This window comes from Kogia breviceps, chromosome 11 (assembly GCF_026419965.1).
Source record: "Kogia breviceps isolate mKogBre1 chromosome 11, mKogBre1 haplotype 1, whole genome shotgun sequence".
Lineage (NCBI taxonomy): Eukaryota > Metazoa > Chordata > Mammalia > Artiodactyla > Physeteridae > Kogia > Kogia breviceps.
The window spans coordinates 84,563,273-84,584,740 of record NC_081320.1 but is presented as its reverse complement, the minus strand read 5'-3'; the positions used below and the strand labels follow the sequence as shown (position 1 = coordinate 84,584,740).

Here is a 21,468-nt window from a genome sequence, read left to right as displayed (position 1 = left end):
AATTTATCTAAATTGTCCAATTCGTTGCCATATAGTAGTTTATAACATTACTTTATTGCTCTCTTAATGTTTACAGGATCTGTAGTAATGTTCCCATTTCCCTTCCTGGTATTTGTAATTTGTATCCTCTCTCATTCCCTGATCATCTAACCAGAGGTTTATCAATTTTATTGCCTTTTTCAAAGAATCAAGCTTTGGATTCACTGATTTTTCTTTATTGTTTGCTCACTATTTTCTGTGCTTTTTTTTTTTTTTTAACTTTCTACTTCTTACTCTGGATTTAATTTTTCTACTTCACTTGAGGTGGTAGATTGTTTATTTTAGACCTTTCTTTATTAACACAAGCATTTAATGCTATACATTTCCCTCTTGGTACTGTTTTGCCTGCATTCCACAAAATTGGTATGTTGTGTTTTCACATTAATTCAACACATTTTCTAATGTCACTTGTGATTTCTGTCTTTATCCATGGGTTACTCATGCATGTGTTGTTTAATTTTCCAAATATATTCTGGAATTTTAAAGATATATTTCTGTTATTTCTACTTTAATCCATCATTTTTGTCAGAGAACATTATACTTTGTATGATTTTAATCATTTTTTTAATGTATTGAATCTTGTGTTGCGGCCCAGCCGGTTGGGTGTCTTCATGAGCATTTCAGTGCATTTGAAGAGTATGTGTATTCTGTAGTTGCTCAGTAGAGGGTTCTACAAATATCACTTTGGTCCAGCACGTTGTTACAATCTATATCCTTCTAATTTGTCAAGTATTCTATATACTTCTAATTTGTCTACTTACTTTACCAATAACTGAGAGAGGTGTGTTGCAATCTTCAAATGTAAATATGGATTTGCCTATTCTTCCTTTTAGTTCTATCATTTATTGTTTTGTGTATTTTAAAGCTTTGTTATTATTAGGTGCTACATATTTAGGATCATAATGTCTTTTTGATGAATTGACTCCTTTATCATTATGAAGGAGTGGATACCTGTTTATCCCTGGTAATATTCCTTATTCCAAAGTCTACATTGCCTGTTACTAACATAGCCAGACACTCCAGCTTTCTTTTGATTAGTGTATACATGGAATATCTTTTTCCATCCTTTTAATCTGTGTCTTTATGTTAAAAATGGGTTTCTTTATGACAGCTTAGAGTTGATTCTTGCTTTATTATCCATCTGATATCTGCCTATTAAATAGTCATTATATCACATACATTTAATATTGTTATCAATATGGTTGAATCTAAAACTATTTTTGTCTTCTATTGGTCTCATTTGTTCTTTGTTACTTTTCCTTCCATCTTTTGATTTTATCATTCCACTTTATCTCCATTATAGGTTATGTGCCATGCTTCTTTGTTATGCTTTTTTAATGGTTGCTTTGAGATTTACAATACAGGCATCATACCTCGGAGATGTTACAGGTTTGGTTCCAGACCACCACAATAAAAGAGAATATTGAAATAAAGCAAGTCACACAATTTTTTTGTTTCCCAGCACACATAAAATTATGGTTACACTATACTGTAGTCTATTAAGTGTGCAATAGCACGTCTAAAAAAACAAAATACATACCTTAATTAAAAAATACTTTATTGCTAAAAAATGCTAACGATCATCTGAGCCTTCAGAAAATCATAATCTTTTTGCTGGTGCTTTGATATATTGCAAAAGTTACCAAAATGTGACACAGACATAAAGTGAGCAAATGCTGTCAGGAAAATGGTGCCAATAGACTTACTTGCTTAATGTAGCATTGCCACAAACCTTCAATCTGTAAAAAACAAAATGTCTGAGAAGTGCAATAAAGCAAAGCACAATAAAATGAGGTATGCCTATATGCATCTTCAACTTAATATAGTCTACTGCAAATATTATTACTTTACATATAGTATAACAGTATATTTTCATTTCTTTCCTCCTGTCTTTTGTTCTATTGTTGTCATACATTATTCTTCTATGTTATAAACTCCACAGTACATTGTTTCTATTTTTGCTTTAGACAGTCTTTTAAAAAGAGATTAAAAATGAGAAAAAATAACTTTCATTTTTCCATAGAGTTACTATTTAGAGGCCTCTTCATTCTTTTGTGCAGTCCAAATTTCTATTTAGTATCACTTTTCTTCTGCTTGGAAAACTTTCATTAATATTTTCTGTGGTGCAGGTGAGCCAGTGATGAATTCTCTCAACTTTAATTTTTCTACAAAAAAGGCTTCACTTCACTTTCATTTTTTGAAGGACATCTTATTGGGTATAGAATTATAGATTGACCTATTTTTCAGTTCTATTGTCTTCTGCCCTGAATGATTTCTGGCTAGACATCTACAATCATTCTTATCTCTGTTCCTCTATGTAATGTGTCTTTTTTTTCTTTCTTTCTGGTTGTTTTTAATGAATTTCTTCTTAACTACTAGTATTAAGCAACTTGATTATGATGTGCCTTGGTATGATTCTATTTTTACTCTTTATATTTATTTGAGTTATTTTGAGCTTCTTGAACTGTGGATTTATAGTTTTCATCAAATTTGGAAATTTTTTCACTATTAGAAAAATGGTTTTTCTGTCTTCTCTCTGTTCTTCTTCTGGGACTCGGCTGCTCACACTGCCTACAGAATGTAGTCAAAGCAATCTCAGATAGCTTTCTAGGTCATCCATTTGAGATCCCAAATTGCCTTCCAGCCTTCTCTTTTACTATCTCATACACTCAATTCTGCAGTCAAAAGTTCGTGTGTGTGTGTGTCTGTGCGTGTGTGTATGTCTGTGCGTGTGTGTGTGTGTATGCATCCCACACCACTGCCCACCAGCAACTGTCTCCGCCCCTTACCAATCCAGGGCTCAAAATCTAATTTCCCCTTCACGGCACACCTCAGTACTGCCTCCTCCGTGAGAACTTTCCCAACCAAGACAGAATGATGCCTTTTCTCTGTACTCTCACAGGTCTTGTCTGTCATAGTGGCTCCTTGAGAGCTTGTGGACATCCTGTCAAGTCATTTTGGGATGAGTCCCACCCTCAGACCCAAAGGAAAGAAAGCTGTTGGACCCTGTGATGGGAGTAAGAGCGATGTTATGTCAAAATGCTCCTATGCGAGACTTTCCTGAGGAAGAAGTTGAGCACACAGTATTTTAGGAAAGAGTGAGTCAGGCAGCATCTCTCCTTTTTCCAAAGGGAAAAATGAGACACACAGCAGATTAAGTCAATTATACTGAGCCAGAGGAAATATCCTCCCAGGATCTTCACTCTCAGACCAGTCTCTCAACGTAGCCTCTCCAGAGCTGGAAAAAAACCATTCCAGCTTCCGACTTCCTTCTTATAAAGCCAGGGGAGCAGGAGCAGGCAATCATGTTCCAGGAAGCTACTCAGCTCTTGGATCCAGGTCTCCGGGGAGAGAACCCTGGCCTGGTAAGGTGTGAGAGGCCCCAAGAAAGCAAACAGAATTCCCAAAATTAGAAGAACAAAAGCATAATGAACCATGCAACCAAGAGCAGCTCACCAGCAGAAGACATGAAGCCTGAGGTCATCCCAGATTTACACTGCAAAGTCTTTCAGTGGCCCAGAACTCCACAGCATCCTTTCAAACACGCCCACACCAGGTGACCTGCGCTCCTTGCATCTCCACCTCTCATTCTCCTCATTCTCCCCACACAACCACATGCTCAACAGCCTCCTACCTGAACAAATTCCTCCTACCACCCCCATGGCCCCTCACTCACTCCTTTCACTCCATCACCCCAATGGCACCTGCCTGCAATGCCCACCTACCCCTCCCGGCCACCCCCCTTTGAAGCTCCCATCTCCACATAAGTTCCCGAAGCAGAGGCACACTGGCTACTCAGGAACAGACTCTCCATCTCCTTCCTGCTTCCTGTTCCTGTGGTGGGGCACAGTGGAGCACAGAGTTCCCTCTTTGAGGGGTCAGCAGAGTACTGGCCTAGCGGCCAGGAGACCAAGGCTACAGACAGAGGCACTGAGACTGTCTCTCTGTGGGGCCTCAGCCAAGTCACTCCCCCTCTGGGCCTCAGCATCCCCTCTGGAAACGCTCAGTAATATCTCCGAGGCCACCCCTCCTGGCATAAGCAGTATGGACAGCAGGAACAAGATCCTCTTAGGTGCAAACCCCAACTCCTCCAGATCTGTAAACACCACTCAAGCACAATGCAGTCTGGCACCTCCCAACAGGGATACAGTTTGGGGTTTTACATAGTGACAGGTAAGCATATAATCATAGTAACACCCGCATCTGAATGGGGCTTTGTGGTCTACAAAGTGCTTCCACTCATCCTCTCATTACAACCTTCACCACAACCCTGGAGGAGCTAGTGCGTCATTACCAGCATGGCAAGATCATGAAGTGAGCACTGTTCTAAGAGCTTTATTAGCTCATTGAGAGATTTAGTAACGAAGGCCCAGAGAAGACTAAGCAAGGTGACCAAGATCTCAGAGCTGGAAGAGGCAGATCCAGCCGCTGGAACCCAGCATCCGGCCTGGCGGCTGGCTCGTGCTCACTGGGCTCCCACCCTCTATTCTCACTTACTGAGGAGGAAACCAAGCTCAGCAACATCAAATGGTTTCCCTGAGACCTGCACCCACAGAGGGGCAGAGTTTGCACTCCAATCCTGTTCACTGAAGAGCTGGTGATAAAACGGGCAAAGTCACAAACACAAAGGATGTCAGCACTCGGCGGGTATGTGGATACTACGGCGCTTCCTCAGCTAGAGGAGCGGCTGCAGGTGCGCGCGGGGGGCCACCAGAGTAGACCCCCGTGTGGGGGCCCCTGGCTGAAGGAGGGAAGGGCTGCAGTTCATGGGGACACGTTACCACCTCGAGGGGGACACCAGCTACCGGAGAGGAATGTGTGGACGTTAGCGCTGACAGGTTTGCTTCGCTGATCTGCCGAAACTTACATACATAACCTCTCAATCCTAAATGTACATATATCACATAAAAATGCAAATTCACAGAATGCTCTCTGGAAGTATACCCACCACACACTTGGCGACGGTTGCCTATGGTGGGGGGGGGGCGGCAGAGGAAAGGGGGGCTTTCACTTTTATGCTTCATGCTTCCGCCTCGGTTGAATTACTTCTTACAATAAGCACAACACATGATATAGAAGAAAAATCAATTGTCACATCTATCTATCCGTAAAAAGGGACCCGATGTTAACAGTAGGTATCCTTGAAAGATAATATTATGGGTAATGTTTTCCCATACTACTTAGTACTTCCCAGGTTTTCCACAATGAGCACATCTATTACTTTTATATTAAATAGAACCATGTGAAATGAAATTGCCATTGTTTGCACGTTGAAAGTGGTTGGATATTGGCCATTTCATGTCATTCAGCTTACTAATAATTCATGCATCAACATTCAACAACTATTTATGGAGGGACTGCTCTGTGCCAGGCCCATATCCAGACAACGATTCTTTTTTTATTTTTTATTTTTTTTTAAAGAAAGTAAATAAACCAGGACTTCCCTGGTGGCACAGTAATTAAGAATCCGCCTGCCAAAAAAAAAAAAAAAGAATCAGCCTGCCAATGTAGAGGACACGGGTTCGAGCCCTGGTCCAGGAAGTTCCCACACGCCACGGAGCAAGTAAGCCCGTGCACCGCAACTGCTGAGCCTGTGCTCTAGAGCCAGCAAGCCACAACTACAGAGCCCGCGAGCCACAACTACAGAAGCCGACACGCCTAGAGCCCATGCTCCACAACAAGAGAAGCCACCACAATGAGAAGCCTGTGCACTGCAACAAAGAGTAGCCCTGGCTCACCGCAACTAGAGAAAGCCCGTGCGCAGCAGCGAAGACCCAATGCAGCCAAAAATAAATAAATAAATTTATTTAAAAAAAAAAAAAAAAAAAGTACATAGACCAAGCTGGGCCTCCCTTGTAGGCAGGACCCGAGGTTACTGTCTCTGTATCCCCAGGAACTTGTGTAAACATGTGTCCAGACCATACGTGTTTAACTGAGTGAAAAGATAAATTTGTAGACAGAAGGACAATAGATGTCCATCAACAGGCACACACATGCAATTATATACCCTAAGTAATCAACAACAAACACAGTATCCCTGTAGGAAAAGGAGAGGGCAGACAAAGAAGAGGATGGGTCAGACTCTGGGTAACTTATAATAGTGCTGATCTTTATTGCTCTGGCAGGGCGACAGGAACAGAGAAGCAGTGGGAAAGGGAGAGGTATAGGGGGCGTGCAGGCTGCAGAGGGACACGGCCGTGGTCAGAGGGCACCCCAGGGAGGCAAACACACCTCCAGCCCCAAGCAGCAGTTCCAGCGGAATGGTCCCTGGGAACAGCTCCTCAGCCACCCCCAATCCCTTAAACAGCACATCCTGACAGGCCGGGAACATTCCGTCCGTCTCTGGAGGGCTGTCCTGCCATCTAAACAGCAGTGGGCTTCTCTATATTAACTTCCATTTTCATGTGGACTATAATGCTTTTATTAAGACCTGATGCCTAAATTTTCCAGGAGTGGAGACCACCCTCCCCACCAAACCTCAAATTACAGCTGTAGAATTTTACCTCTGGCATTTGTGTCAGGGGCAGGGCTCTTAGAGCAGGCAGGGGAAAATGCGTGTAAAACGGGAGAAGGCACCCCGAGCACCACGTTTCAGTTTGCAGCCGAAGAGAAGTGCTAGGATGATGTAAGGTCCGGAAATGTCACCTGAGGACTTCTTGAAAAAGTTCAATGGTTTAGGCTGAAGAGGAGACAGAGAGAGAGCAAGATGGCTGAACTCAAATACTAGGAGGGCTGCTGGGTAGAGAACAAGAGGCAGACGTGTGTACTTCCTCTGGATAAACTAGAACCAGGACCAGATGCTAAGAGGGGGCAGGATGGGGCTCCAGCAGGAGGGCCAGGAGCAAAGGACCGCGCTGAAGCTTATCCACCCCTTGCAAAACCTGCTGACCTTACACGCACAGCTGGAAGGATCCTCTCTAAAACTTTCCTGCACATCTGCTCCGACTTCTGGAGTGTTTCCCAAAAGTCAGTTTTTAGTCCCAAACCTGCTTATGTCAGTTGTTTTTTGGTATTATATTTACATAACTTAATGAAGAATCTAAACAGATAAAATATGAGTATGAAAGACAGACAGTTGTTATTTCTAAGAAAAGTAAAGTGAACATTTGGCAGATTTATGAATAAATGTAAGTAGCTAATAGAAACTGCTGCTGAATTAGACATGGGCAAGACAACAGCAAAAATTTAGCAAAAAAAAAAAAGTCATAAAAATCTAGGATTCTGTACCTAGATTATTTCCAAGTGACTTTTAATCCTCCCTCCACTTTAAGAAAACTAGAAATTACAGAGGACACATCTTAGCTACAAAAGGCCACAAGGAACACCAACAAGAGCATCCAGATGCAAAGGAAAGATTTTTCCTTTCCACAAAAGATGAGCAGCTAAATGTTTTCAATTGAAATAAGCTATTTTAAATGCATAAAAATGTATATATCTATGTGCAATTTTTTGTGATTGCTGGATTCTACTGACTTTTAAAAATCTACTTTGTTGAGTTATAGTTTGCAGACAATAAAAAGCACCCACGTAAAATGTGTATTTTGGTAATTTCCTGGCGGTCCAGTGGTTAGGACTCTTCACTTTCACCGCAGGGGGCCAGGGTTCAATCCCTGGCTGGGGAACTGAGATCCCCCGAGCCACGTGGCACGGCCTAATAATAATAATAGTAAATAATAAAATGTATATTTTGATGAGTGTTGACAAATTCACACAGCTGTGTGACTACATCCACAATCACCATAGGGAACGCTTCCTTCACCTCAGAATGTTCTTTTGTGCCCCATCCAAACCCCCCCTCTCCCCACAGTGTCTAAGGCATCATGGCTCTTACACACACAATGTGTCAAAAGGTCATCCAATGACCACCGGTGCTTACCACCATCTAGCTTTGTTTTTACTCCCTTTTTTTCACATACAGTAAAATTCACTCTCTTTGGTGTATAATTGTGTGTTCTGACACACAGCTCTGTGACCACTATCACAATAATTTAACTTTTTGCATTAACTGACCAACCACCTGTCTCAATCTCATCAGATTAGAGGACTTGCACTGCATTTGGACCTAGAAGGCTTGGACTTGACACCAGCCACACTGCATCTTCACTCTCTGATCCTGGGCACTTTATCATCCCGGTAAATTGAACTGTGAGCTCCATGGTCTTTTCTACCGCTAAATCCAGTGATAAGTGTCATGAGGTGTGCGTGAAAACGAACAAAATGAGGCCACCCAGGAGCAACGGGGACACCCCACAGCCCCGTGTCCCCTTTATTCGCAATAAAGGAAACAAGCTCCACACAGCTCAAGCATTCAACCTAATGGAAGAAAAGGTTTGACACTACTCCAGTCCAAATCATTCCAGAGACTTCCTTCACTGTCTCCCCCACCTGCCACTAAATTTTTTTTCTAAACATCTTTATTGGAGTATAATTGCTTTACAATGTTGCGTTAGTTTCTGCTGTGTAACAAAGTGAATCAGCTTTATGTATACATATATCCCCATATCCCCTCCCTCTTGCATCTCCCTCCCACCCTCCCTATCCCATCCCTCTAGGTGGTCACAAAGCACTGAGCTGATCTCCCTGTGCTATGCGGTCGCTTCCCACTAGCTATCGATTTTACATTTGGTAGTGTATATATGTCCATGCCACTCTCTCACTTCGTCCCAGCTTACCCTTCTCCGTCCCTGTGTCCTCAAGTCCATTCTCTATGTCTCCTGCTACTAATCTTAACCGATTCCTCCAAAAAGAAGGAATAAAGAAAAAAGATATTAAGTGAAGAGCCACGGCCGTGATGCAAACCAACAACCCTGCGTCAAAAGTACAGAATTCTTTGTCCTCATAGGGAACTTCATCTGAAAAGTATGTGTCTCATTTCTAAGACAACAAGAAAAATGGTGGCCCAGCAAAAAATAAATAAATAAATAAATAAATAAATAAATAATGGGGTGATGCGTGTCTGATGACCCAATCCAGGTGCCCTCCAGACATCCAGAGCATGGAGCTGCTCTTCCCTCCCTTGGGGTTGGCCCCAGCTTTTTAAAAATTCCTCTCCATCAGAGCCAGTGATACTAACGACAGTGACAGCCAAAGCAACAAGCATTTTTCTAGTGCCAGCTGTGTATCCGGCCCTGCACCAACCAAAAGGACATGTTTTCATCGCTAGTGTGTGTTTCATCCCTACACTAACCCAGAGAAGGAGGTGTCATTAGGCCACTTCACAGAGCAGAAACTAGACTTAGATTGAATAATGTACACAGGATCTCCCAGCTGGTAAGTGGGGGGAGCCAGGAAGTAAACCAAGTCAATGACAATGAAGCCAGGGCTCTCAGATTCCCGAAGCAGAAAGCCCACCCACGGGTCAGGCTTCCGAGGCTCCTTGATTCGTTGTAAATGTAGAGGTCAGTTGGTCTGAGACAGGACACTGAAGGGACAGGACGTGCTCCTTAAACTAACCACCTACATTGGGCCCTTTACTGACATAAAGAGGCAATGTCCCAGATCTGTCCCCAGAGATGGGCAATGTAATATTAACAACTACAACCCCAATTTAGGGAAGGGGGGATTAATGTGTCTTCCAGAGTGCTTAACACTGCACAATGAAAGATAAACTGTAATCATGCGTAGGAGTTCAGAAAACAGAGTGCTGACGAGTGAGACATCGTGGCACTTTTCTGGCAATCTGGGGGAAGCTGTGTCTAGCTGACAGCGTCGCCCAGTGCTGGGAAACGAGCCCGGGGGGCGGCCGGGGGCGGCTCCCAGGCCCAGCCTGGGAAGATGACCGCCCCCCCAGCCCCAGGCAATGCCCTTTGCTCGGATTCCCCTCCAGGAAATTACTGATTTGGTTTCTTAGGAATTTGCAGTAAATTTGTGCCAAATAACAGATAGAGTATTCCCCTTCCTGGGAGGGTGGGAAGGGCCACCTACCACCCGCAGTTCGGTGACTAAGCCTTGGGCTTATGGGTCAGTCTCTTAAGAAGGAGACCCAGGGGGATCAATTCCCCAGGGCCCGGTCCCCTTGGGTGAAAAACTCAGCCTTGCAGGGGCCGCCGAGGAGCCCACCTAGAGGCAACTCTGGCCTGGAAAGGTGGCGGCCCAGCCTGACGCTGCCGGCTCTGACTCAGCTGGCCCCAAGTTACACTTCATGGGGACCAGTCCTAAAATGACACAGAACACGACCCACAACCACGGAAATCTCGCAAGGGTCCAAATCCAGGCTGCTTACGCCGGGGTTTTGAATGGGGGTAAAAGCGTGGGGTGGGATTTCTTCTGAAACGTGTCATTTTCTTTTCTGTTTACAACAAAGAAAGTGCTCTTGAAGAGAGGAACAGGAAAGGGGAAGACAAGGTTTCATTACTAATCGAAGCAAATTTCTTCAGAACCGCAAAGAGGAATTTTGCTGGGAGAACCAGCTGAAAACGTGATCAGAGGAAGGAAGGAGCATCAGATATAAAATCACCAGGAGGGGACAGGAGAGAGGCAATGGGCCTGCTGGTATGACATACAAATAATAATAAGTAAATGAAATATAGATGATAAACACATAAAATTAATAAATTAAGAGTAACCAAATGCCCTACAGAAGAGGAACAGTTAGTTATGGTACATTTAGCCAACATCATATTATGCAGCCATTAAAAATGATGATTGCGAACACTAATTTAAAATAGAAAAAAGTCTGTGCTGTAAAGCTAACTAAGAAAAGCAGGAGTAATGTACAGCTTTGTAAGAATTTCTAGAAAGGAAGGACTAGAAAGGAACACACAGAAAAATTGGTTATTATAGGATTATAATAAATTTCTCTTGCTTCCAAAGTTTCTGCAACATTAGATGGCATTTTATAATTAAAAACATTCTTTAAAATAACCCTTTCACAATGAGAGAAAAAGAGCCAGAAGAGAGATGAGAAAAACGACAATGAATAAAGTTGGTCTGATTCATTCATAGATCAAAGATCAGAGATGGTTTGCCAAGATTAAGTGCAATAAAGAAATAAATAACTAGCATTCACATGGTGCTTTGTAGTTTATAAAGTGCCTCTATATACATAGCCACCCTTCCCACACAAGGTGACAAACGAACACTCCCATGCCCTTGTTCACCAGGCACAGTGACACCCCACCTGACACCCTGGCTCCACCTCACCTTGGCTTGTCTTAAGCTTCCCCAACGAAGAAGAACCAAAGGTGTAAACACCATCAGACAGGGGCTGCCTCCTGCTCCCGGAAGGACCGCCCACCAATCACAGGCCACCTGGGACAAACACGTCCCAGGCAGGAAGCAGAGGCCGGGTGGAGCATGGATGTTCCATGCTGGGGACCGCCCCCCACCAGGCTGCTCCCTAGTGTTGGGTCCTAAGCCCTCTTCCTTTTTGATTCTACACACTCTCCTTGGGCAACCCCTCATCCTCCCTATGGTTTTGGGTGCCACTTAAATGCTGATGATTCTCAAATCTAGAACTCAAGACCTCTCTTCTAAGCTCCAGATCTTGAGCACAGGGCCTGGTATACATAAGGTGTTCTATAATTATCCACTGAATAATCTGATAGTTCCACTTGGATATCCCACAGGCACCTCTACCTGAACTCATCCATCCTCTGCTTCCATCTTGGTGGGTGGCCTTCATGGTGTCATGCCTGGACTACTTCAACAGCCTCCTAAACAGTCTCAGCCTTACTCAAGTTCACCAGAAAGATTCCATTAAATGCAAATCAGACCTTATCTGTCCCCTGCTTGAACTCCTTCAAGGGAGCTCCATCATAGAGGAATAAAGCCCAAATTCCTTAGCCCTTCTGCTACTTAGCTTCTCTATACTTTGTCTCACTAGTTCCTGCCACCCACTCATGCTCCTGTTACATAGTATTCTCACCAGTCCAAAGCAAGTTAGAATCTCCTATGACTCTGACCGGAAAGCCCTGTTCTCTCTGCTCTACCTGGTAAATTCCTAATCATCCTCCAAAACCCAACTCAACAGTGAGCTCTTAGGAAACCTTCCTCTGTTTACTTAGGCAGGCTCTCTTTCACTAACAGGACTTACACCACAACCTGGGAGCTCCCTGATGGCAGGGGATGAGTTTTACTCATTCTTTGTACACTCTATCTAGAACAATGTTTGGTATGTGATGCAGGGAATAAAGTTTCTCTTTAGACTGGAGGAACTAGCAGGAAGGTGGGATGGTGAGAGCTCCAACTCTGCTCAGCCATTCTTCTACATGATCTTACGCAAATCATTTTTGCCGAAGGGCAAGATTAGAACTAGGCCAACAGGATATCAATGACTCATTTTCTGGGCTCCTAAGAACCGTGCTCTTTTTTGCTGCTTTTTCCCTAGACAAGAAAAACTTTATTAATAAGTGGCAAAGGAGTACTGATTAGCACTCTTGAAGAGTTATATAAGTCTTGCTTTAAAAACATCATTCTCAAATCACTTAGGTTAACACCAGAACATTTCCCTAGCCTGGATCTAACCAAAAATTTATCAAACTGTCAACCAGAGTTGATGAGGAAGGAAGTAAAGATAAAAGCAAAGCAGGAATGTATTTATTCAACAAACATTTACAGAGAGACAGTGAGGACCAAGGCACTGCAAGGGGCTGCAGAGGGCCTGTACTATTGGCCTTACTCTCCTTGAGGCAAACAACAACCTGCTAGGCAGACAAATTTGACAATGTTTCTGAAGGATGCACCCAGGCAAATTCCCACCTCCTGGGAAAGGAATACAAACGTCAGAGCCAGAAACGTGTGCAGAGAAAGGGCCGGCACTGGTGCTGGGGTCGCGACTAGAGGCAGGTGTGCCTCCCCGTAACCTAGTGCAGTGCCCTGGACAGAGAGGGTATGCATGTTGGAAAAGTTAAGAGAAAAATTCTACTTCTGAGGGCAAGGTAAGGCAAAGCCCATGCAGCTGAACCACGAGCCATCATCTTTTCATGTGCAATGCAGTTTCTAACTTTCTGAAGAATCTTAGAAATGATGTATTGGCTCTCATGGAGAACCAATACCTTCAAAAAGTTATATACAGTCATCTCTCAGTATCTGCAGAAGACTGGTTCTAGGGGCCTCCATGGATAACAATGGCATATATAAAATGGCACAGTACGAGGACAGTAGGCCCTCCATATCTGTAGGTTTCACATTCACAGATACAGAGGGCTGACTATACAGCCGACTATACAGTGGACCACATTTCTCGCTTCTGAAGCATCCTATGGTACCCCACCCAGACTCATGGCTCTCTTCATCTCTTCTCCCCAACATCCACCATGTGCTACCTGGTTTAGTAAATAGCCTCAGAAGACGGCTGCCCTCCACTCCTTCCTTCCCTGTATGTACATATCACCCTCATGTCAAGGGGTAGAATCAATTTCCCCTTATCTTGCACCTGGGTTACCCCTGTGATGTGCTTTGACCAATAGTGATGGGTCCAGCCTTTAAAACCTCTGATAGCTGCCACTGTCTCCCAGACACCGCCATGCTGTGAGGAAGCCCAAGCTAACCACTTGGAGGGGTCCCTGGAGGAGCTCGATGGCTTTAGACATGTGAGTAAGGCCTTCTTAGAGCTTGCCAACAAAGCTGTCAGCTGAATGCTGGCAGTGAATGAAATAGTCCAGGCAGCCAAGTGAGTGACCTCGGCCAGTGCCGTGTGAGGCAGAGCAGCATCCAACTGAGCACAGTCAACCCAGAGAATCATGAGATAAACTGTTATTGTCTTAAGCCAATAACAGTTGTTATTGTTTTAAATTTTGAGGTTATGTGTTACATAACCATGGATAACTCAAACAGGGTAAATGAAAGAATACACGTGCAGTAATGCCACTGAGAAACGGGCCAACCCACATTAGTGAACTTCCTAGAGAGCCAAAATGTAATCCTTATTTGTCCAAATGTGTTCTTATCCATTTCTGACAAAAATGTTTTTAGAGTGCAGTATTAGACCCCACTTTATACCGACTGTAATTTAATATTCTCTTGAAGTGGGCGTCATGATTACAGATATTGGTTACTACAATGTCCTGTAATGTAACAATGCCTCCTAAAGGTGTATGAGGAATGTCGGCTGCAACACTGAACCCCCAGTCAGCCCTGCTCCTTGATCAGCGGCAATACTTCTGCCCCTAGAAACACCTCCTCAACCCCCATGTTGTTCCTTCTGATGGTTGTGGGTGGAGAAACTAAAGACCCAATCCTGTTGGAACTGCATCTCAACAGACTCTTACGGAAGATCTTTTATGACTGCAGAAGAGAAGGAACTCTGGAATCCCACTGACCTAGATTTGAACCCTGCTCCTCTACCTTCTAGCTATGTGGCTCCGGACAAGCCATTTCACTCATCACACATTTCAGTCTCCCCATCTGTAAAAAGAAATTACTTTCTACCTCTTGCTGGAAAATACTTGACTGAAATACAGCAAGAGTTCAGTAAACTGAGGACCTTGTCCATCCCCATGTTCGCTGGGTTTCCACCAAGGGGTTCTCTCTGAGCTCACACGTCTGAGTGTCAGTCAGGACTGTACCCGCGGTAAAGTAGATCATCACGAGTGCATATGTTCATGAGGGGACAGCTGGGGGTTGGCTGAAGGTTTATTCGGGGTTGGAGCACCGTACTGGCATTCACTGCACGTTGATGAAGAAACTGCAGAATAACCTGGAGTCCTAGCAATTCTGCCTCTTGGAGATTTCACCAGACCTTGGCATGGAGACTGCTGCCTGGACCTGGCCCCACTGACACGGCCCTCTCCAGAAAAACCCAGCTGATGACAAAGTGTTGATTGAAAATAATAAACATGAGGACTCCAATGTGCATGGCAAAATGTCAGTGAAATCATGTGGGTGAAAGGTGGGACCTAAAATGCATTTGCACGATGATGCCAGACTGCAAACACTCTGTTTGCACACAGAAAAGGATCAGAAGAGACCCCAGAGAAGTGAGACCAGGGGAAGCACTGAGGGGGGAACTTTCTGCAAAGTTGTTTACTTGTTCAATAACTGACTATTCTCCCCCCACGTGCAGCTGGATTCAATGGCCTCCTGGTCCCCTTCTGTGCATTTCCTTATTATTCTGGTCCCTATATGATACCCGTCTGCACGCTTTTTGTAGAGGATGAGCCATCTGTGGGACAGGGGCAGAGCCCAGGGCCAAAGGACCAAGAACTGGGTTGGCTCTGGCCCCTCCCAGCCTGTGTCCTGCACATACGCCTCAGCTGCTCAGAGCCCCAGGCTGCTGCCTCCCCGCCCAGCTCCTGTTCCAGCTTCCCCCACTCACTTCTCATGCACTCCTGGCCACGTTCCCAACAGGAACATTCTGTCACAGGCTTCTCCCTGCCCTTGCAACCAATTCCCAGGGGGAAACAGAGGGGTGCTTCCTATGATATTTTAGGTCCTCCCACCTCTTGGCACTGTTTTTCAACACTGCTTATAGCAAAGGCATCTGGGGGCAGCTAGAGATGCAGGAAGGAGGCCCAGATGCCAGCTTCCAGAGAAAAAGAGGCTTTCAGGGAAGCCCCCTGGCCCTCGCACCCACCATCTCACTCACCAGTGATCCCTCCCCAGTTACCCAGCCCCTCTGTCTTCTCTCATCCTCCTGAGTCTCAGTTTCCTCATCTGTACAATGGAGCCAGTAACACCCAGGATTAATTGAGACGATGTGTATGAACTTTAGCTCCAGCCTACAGACAGGGCATCTGAAGCATCAGCTTCCTCACACCCTCCCCGCTGAAGCCCCCCGGAGCCGAATGTTCCTTCACTGGGCAAATGATTTGCTCTGTGATTTGCAGGTGTGAAAGGAATCACACATCCACTGCTCCATCATGTTCTCACCTGTGAATAAAGGTCTTAACAGGCTAGGAACTCCAGGAGAGAGTTTTGCCCCTAAATAGCCTTTCTGCTGTGAAATAAAGCTATAAAATATTTTTCAGGGGTTCCTCGCTCCTAACTCGCCACAGTCTCATTCCTTTAAGGACCCTGTCAGAAGCTAACAGGTGTCTGTGGGCACATGTGAGGGTCTTGGGAGCAGCCACGGGCCACAGGAACGTTCCCGACCTCGGCTGCATTTTTCTCCCCACTCCCATCTCCCCCTTCAGCAGCTGCCTGGTCCTGCCCTCGACCCCCTCCTGCTTCATCAGCTCACCCCTTGGGCAGCTCGGGGTGAGTAAAAGGCAAGCTGGGCCAGGAGCCAGGCAAGGGGAGGGATGTGGGAAAGGACTGCCGGCTGCAGCTTGCTCCTCTCTCCCTCCAACCCCATGCCGCGCTCTCCTCCACCACAGCCACCGACGACATTATCTGATGCCCTTCAGTCCCAGACCCCACAGGCTGTGAGGCCCATACCTGTTGCTCAGTTAGAGCCACCCATTCACTGATAAACGAAGCCCCAGCATCTCCCCATCCCACAGCCCCGGATTCCACCTGCTCTTCAGTGGGAACCCTGACCTGCCTGCCTCCCAAGAGAAGAACCCAGGCAGGGCAGGCTGTGTGGCTTGTCTCTGACACTTCAGGCTACCCTGAGGCCCCTGTGTCCTTCTGTCTTTCTCCCACAGAGCCAAATGTGGGTTTGAGGGGATGAAGGGTGCAGAAGAAGAAGACTTGGGCATTGGAAAGGTTCCTTCGGTGCTGCCGGCGGCAGCAGCACTCACAAACCTCCAGAAATCCAGTGTCTGCTTCTAACTGTGAAACGGGGTTCATCCCCCCACCAACCCAGAAGGGGGTCCCTGGCTGGAGCCAACAGGTGACGGGAGAAGAGAAAGAAAAAGGGAGTCTATGGGAAGAAGAAAGCAAATCAAGGAGGTGCCGGGGGCTGGTGTTACTCTGATTGTGGGGGGAGAGGGGGTCTGGTTGCCGGTTCTCACATCCCTGTCCTCCAGCCCCTGCCCACTCCTATCCCTGATGGTGCCCCATGCTGGGAGGTAACAGGGGACCAGGGGAGCCACAGGCAGGTGAGTGAGCTTCATTCCACGGCCGGGGGAGGAGGTGTCTAGGTGCTCTCTCCATGGCAACACGGGGCCACAGGGAGCTCAGAGTTCCACCGTATTCTGAGAGACCAAACGCAGGGACACTGTGACTTAAGACTTTGGTGGGTAGGCCTGGGAACCCAGGCAACTTTTAAAAAGTCACATGATGGGACTTCCCTGGTGGTCCAGTGGGTAAGACTCCGCACTCCCAATGCAGGGGGCCCAAGTTTGATCCCTGGTGGGGGAACTAAATCCCACATGCATGCTGCAACTAAAGATACCGCATGCTGCAACTAAGACCTGGTGCAGCCTAAATAAATAAATATTTTTTAATTATTTAAAAAAAAAAAAAATATATATATATATATATAAAGTTACATTAGTCCCAAACAAGTGACTCAGAAACTTCTGGAACACAGCCCACTGAAAGCTGGGGCCTCCTGCATTCTATCTCGGGCTCCCAAATGGACCTTGGGAGTCACTTCTCCCTCCCCATCTAGTCCCAAAGCTGCATCCAAGGCACCGCCTCCATGTCAAGGTCATGCTCTCCTGGGATGCTAATATTGCTATTCTTGATTTACTTATTTTTCTATCTTTTTTTTCTGTTTCCTAATCTTTTGGAGTTTTTGTTTCTTAGCAGCGCCCAAAGGACACCAGCAATCAAGGGTTCAGCCTCTTGGGCTCCAGTAGGGAGAATTTCTGATTTGCTCCCTTCATGGGCAGTGAAGCATACAGGAAACTCATGTGGTCCAGGGACCCTGGCAGAGAGGAAAGGGCTAGAAGTGACTGTTCAGTAAAAGGAAAGGGTTCAGAGTTTGATCCCAGGCCCCAGAGGCTGCCAGGCCCACCTATCTGCCCCCAAGCTGTGCTTGTCACCGATTCCTGATAGGAATGCCTCTCGCCATTCTTGCCCAGACAGCTTCCGGCAGGGCCCTCAGCTGGCTGCGGCACAACCTGAAGTTCAACAACCTGGAAGTCATGAGGGGAACGGCAGGCTGTCACCCTTTACGCGCAGGGCACTGGGAGAAAAAGGGACCTTTCGGTGTGCCTGCACCAGCCCAGGGCTGGGCCCCTGCAGCATCAAGACACGAAGCTTCTGTGAGAGAGGACACTGTGTGAGCCAGAACGGGAAAACAGGAAGAAGAGTGGTCCAAGAACTAGGAAAAAGTTAAAACAGAGGAAAAACCTGTGGTTTAATCTAACTAAGTGGGAGGCAATGGGATGGCCCCACGGGGTTCTTGCATCACCACCAACGGCACTGCTACGCCCTGGACACTCAGCCTCCAGTCCCAGGAGGCTAATGGCTTTGGCCAAGATGGCGGTAGCAGTGTGACGTAGTAGCAAGAGCCCTGAAATGGGAATCTAGAAATGGATATTCCAGCCGCCGACTGCCACAACTAGCTGTGTGGCCTTAGAGAGGTCACGCTCCATCTCTGGGCTCATATATAAAATAAGCAGGTAGTGGGTAGGACGCACAACTGCGGAATTCATTTGACTCTAAGCCCTGTGGAGCCCCCGCCCCCAGACAGGTTACCAGATAATAAGTGCAGAAGGCCAGGAATCACATCTCCTGATCTCTGTAGCCTCTCAGAACCTATTCAGGGTCTTGGCACCCAGTGGGAGCACAAGACTATCTATTAGTTAAGCTGAGGCCAAAATTTCGCCCCTTCCACAGGAAGGCACCCTCTGGAACCAGCAGACACCCCCTCAACTGTGGCCGGCGACCCTGACCCCGTTTGCATCCCCGTGACGTGCCTTCTGTGGGGAGACCACCACTCCCTACATCATCTGACTGCTCGGGCACCCTGAGCTCCCAGCAGAAGTGGGATTTACGATAATCACACAGTCCTTCACGTCTCCTTATTTGAAGTTACCCACAACCTTTGATCTTGATAACAACCACTTTAGGCAGGCCAACTCCGCGCCCATTTGACAGGGAGGCACTGAGTCCACTCACTCAGCCTCCTGCCGAAACCAGTCAATGACAAGCTAGAGACCAGAAGCCAAGGGTGCCCTCTTTCCCCACAAGAGGCCTTCAACGACAAAGACAAGGCTGCCTCGCTCAAGACCAGGCCCAGGCGGGCCCTCCTGCCACCCACGCGGGCTGGGCACAGGTGACAGAGTAGCCAACCACAGACAAGCCAGAAATCCTCCAACCCCTAAGGCCAACCACAGACAAGCCCTATTGCAAAGCCAGGGGTTGAGGGAGAGCTGGTCCTTCCTGCACAGGCAGATGAGAGACCCAGACCACGACCCCTCACCCCCAACATTCTAACTCAAGGGCAAAGAAAACAATGCCAACCCCCACCTCCAAAACGGGCACCACCTCAGCTGAGAGTTGCTGGGAAGAGAAGCCGCTGGGTGGAACAAAAGGCGGGACTCACCTCTCTCAGCAACTGCATCCCCTTCAGCCCGTCCCGCTGCTGCTGGGCCACGGTGACCCCCAAGACGAGCGTGTGCACGACGCAGGAGACCACAGAGATGATGACGATGGGGCTGAGGCTGAGGGGCAGCGTGATGAAAAAGGAGAAGACAAAGAAGGCCTGCCAGCCCACCGTGTCGCTGGCCGCATGGGCGCGGGAGAAGTTCAGGCCCAGGTAGGAGAAGACCTGGGCTGTTATCAGCAGCCACAGCAGGTAGGGCACCACTTTCCGGGTGACCCGGTTGGGCAGCAGCCCCTGTTTGCAGAGCACAAAGAGGATGATGTCCAACACCAGCCCGACCCCGGCCACAGCAAGGGGAGCCAGCTTGTCACTGGAGAAGACCACTGCGCACATGACCACCACGTAGCAGTCGAAGAGGGCCGCGAAGACCACCAGCACCAGCAGCGTCTCGTGGCGCTGCCTTTTGAAGTAGGTCTGGTACAGGTTCTCCAAGGACTCCGGCACGAAGGTCAGCCGCATGAAGCGAGGCAGGCACAGGCAGGATCCCGAGTTCCGGACAGAGATCTCATGGGTCCGGCCCACCCCGCGGTCAGGGTCAGAGGGCAGGCTGACGGAGTACTCGGCGGAGTACTCGGCCGAGTACTCAGGATCGGAGAAGCCCTGGGTCCTCGGCATCCTGGCTGGTGTCTGCTTCTACTGGCTCTGGAGAAGCGGACGAGGAACAGAGGAAGGACTCTGGAATGGGCCACCTACCAGGGCTCTCGGGGACCTGGGGCAGGCTGACGGACGGCCCCCTTGGGCAGGAACACAGAGCTGGCTTCCCCAGCACAGGCAGCGCTGACCATCTGTAACTTAAAAGGACATCACTGAGTAGAAGCCCCTCTTCCTTCCTAACTGTGCTTTCTCCACGACCCACACCAGCCGCCCTCAAAGAATCCTTGCTCCAAGAGGCCCCAGAACCAGGGCCGTTCTCCCGCCACCCCCATGCTCAGGCCGCCACCCGACCACACACACTTAGTCCTGTCCGCCCAAACACCCCGTCTCCTGTCTCTGCCTATGGACCGGCCTGGCCACCTCTCCATCCGTCGCACCCTTGGTCATCTCGTCTCTCTCAGTCCCTGACTTCCTCACGTAAATCTCCTCCAGGCCCAAGCCTTAGAAGGTCTAGCTAAAACATGCTAGAAAGAAACCAGAGCCATCCTGGGGTTTCCCGAATCTTCCTCTGTTTACTTCCTTTCCCACCCAGCCCCTTGGCCACTCGAGCTCCCCACCTCGGGGCACTGTTTGCCCTCCGGAAGGCTGGCCCTGTCCGTTTACCTGTGCGGGAACTCGGGAGCCGCGTGGTCCGGGCCGGTCCCCTCGCGGGCTGCGAGGCCGAGTCACGCGTACAGCGGGAAGGGCCAGGAGGGCTCAGCGCGCCCGGGGGCTGCTCCCCGCGGAGCCGCGCCGCCCCACCAGAGCCACGGTCCCCGGCCGGGTCGCGACTCACCCGCCGTCAGGCCGGGAATCCGGCCGGGAGAGGCGCAGGGCTGCCCCTCAGCATCCACAGGCGCCCGGCCGCAGGAGAAAGGAGGAGGAGGCGGCGGCGACGGAGGCTGGAAAATTCGGGGGCGCCCGCCCCTAGGGCTGCGGCTCGCGGGGCCGGCGTGCGCGGCCGGCCCCTCCCTCTGGCTCCGCAGTGGTCGCGACGGCGCGGCTAGGGGCGCACCCGGGGTCCTCCGCGGCGGGAGCGAGGGCCGAAGCCGGGGAAGCCCGCCAGCATCCTCTGGCCCGCCCGCGCGCCGAGCGGAGCCAGCCGAGTCGGGGCGCTGCGCGCTGCACAGTGAGTCCCCGCGCGGCGCTGGCGGCTCCGGGGCCACGAGCGCTCCAGGCCCCGGGAGGCGGGCGGCGCCCCTCCCTCCCCGCAGTCGCCGCCCTCTCGGCGAGCGCGTCCGGAGTAGGGGGGTGGGGTGCGGGGGTGAGGCGCCCGGCTCCAGACCTGACCCGGCGGGGGGAAGGAGGAGAAGCGTGCGGAGGAGCGCGGGGGCGAGTTGCAGGGGCCCTAGCGGCCCCACGCTCCGACACCGGGCGGCGAGCTGGCGGCGACGGCTGCGTGGAAGCTCGGGGTG

The 21,468-nt window shown here is 48.4% G+C and overlaps 1 protein-coding gene across 2 annotated transcripts in view; it reads right to left on the bottom strand.

Moving 5' to 3' along the window:
* Positions 1-21,210, bottom strand: part of ADCY3 (adenylate cyclase 3) — a 90,294-nt gene extending 69,084 nt beyond the window's left edge. The window contains exons 1-2 of one of the 2 annotated variants that reach the window (XM_067007998.1): positions 20,678-21,210; positions 19,361-20,211 (exon numbers count right to left, since the gene is read on the bottom strand). In XM_067007998.1, the coding sequence (XP_066864099.1) occupies positions 19,361-20,035 (675 nt within the window). In that variant the 5' untranslated portion in view covers positions 20,036-20,211; positions 20,678-21,210. The remainder of the gene's footprint in view (positions 1-19,360; positions 20,212-20,677) is intronic. The other variant, XM_059079171.2, reaches the window with a different exon arrangement.
* Positions 21,211-21,468: the final 258 nt, after the last annotated feature.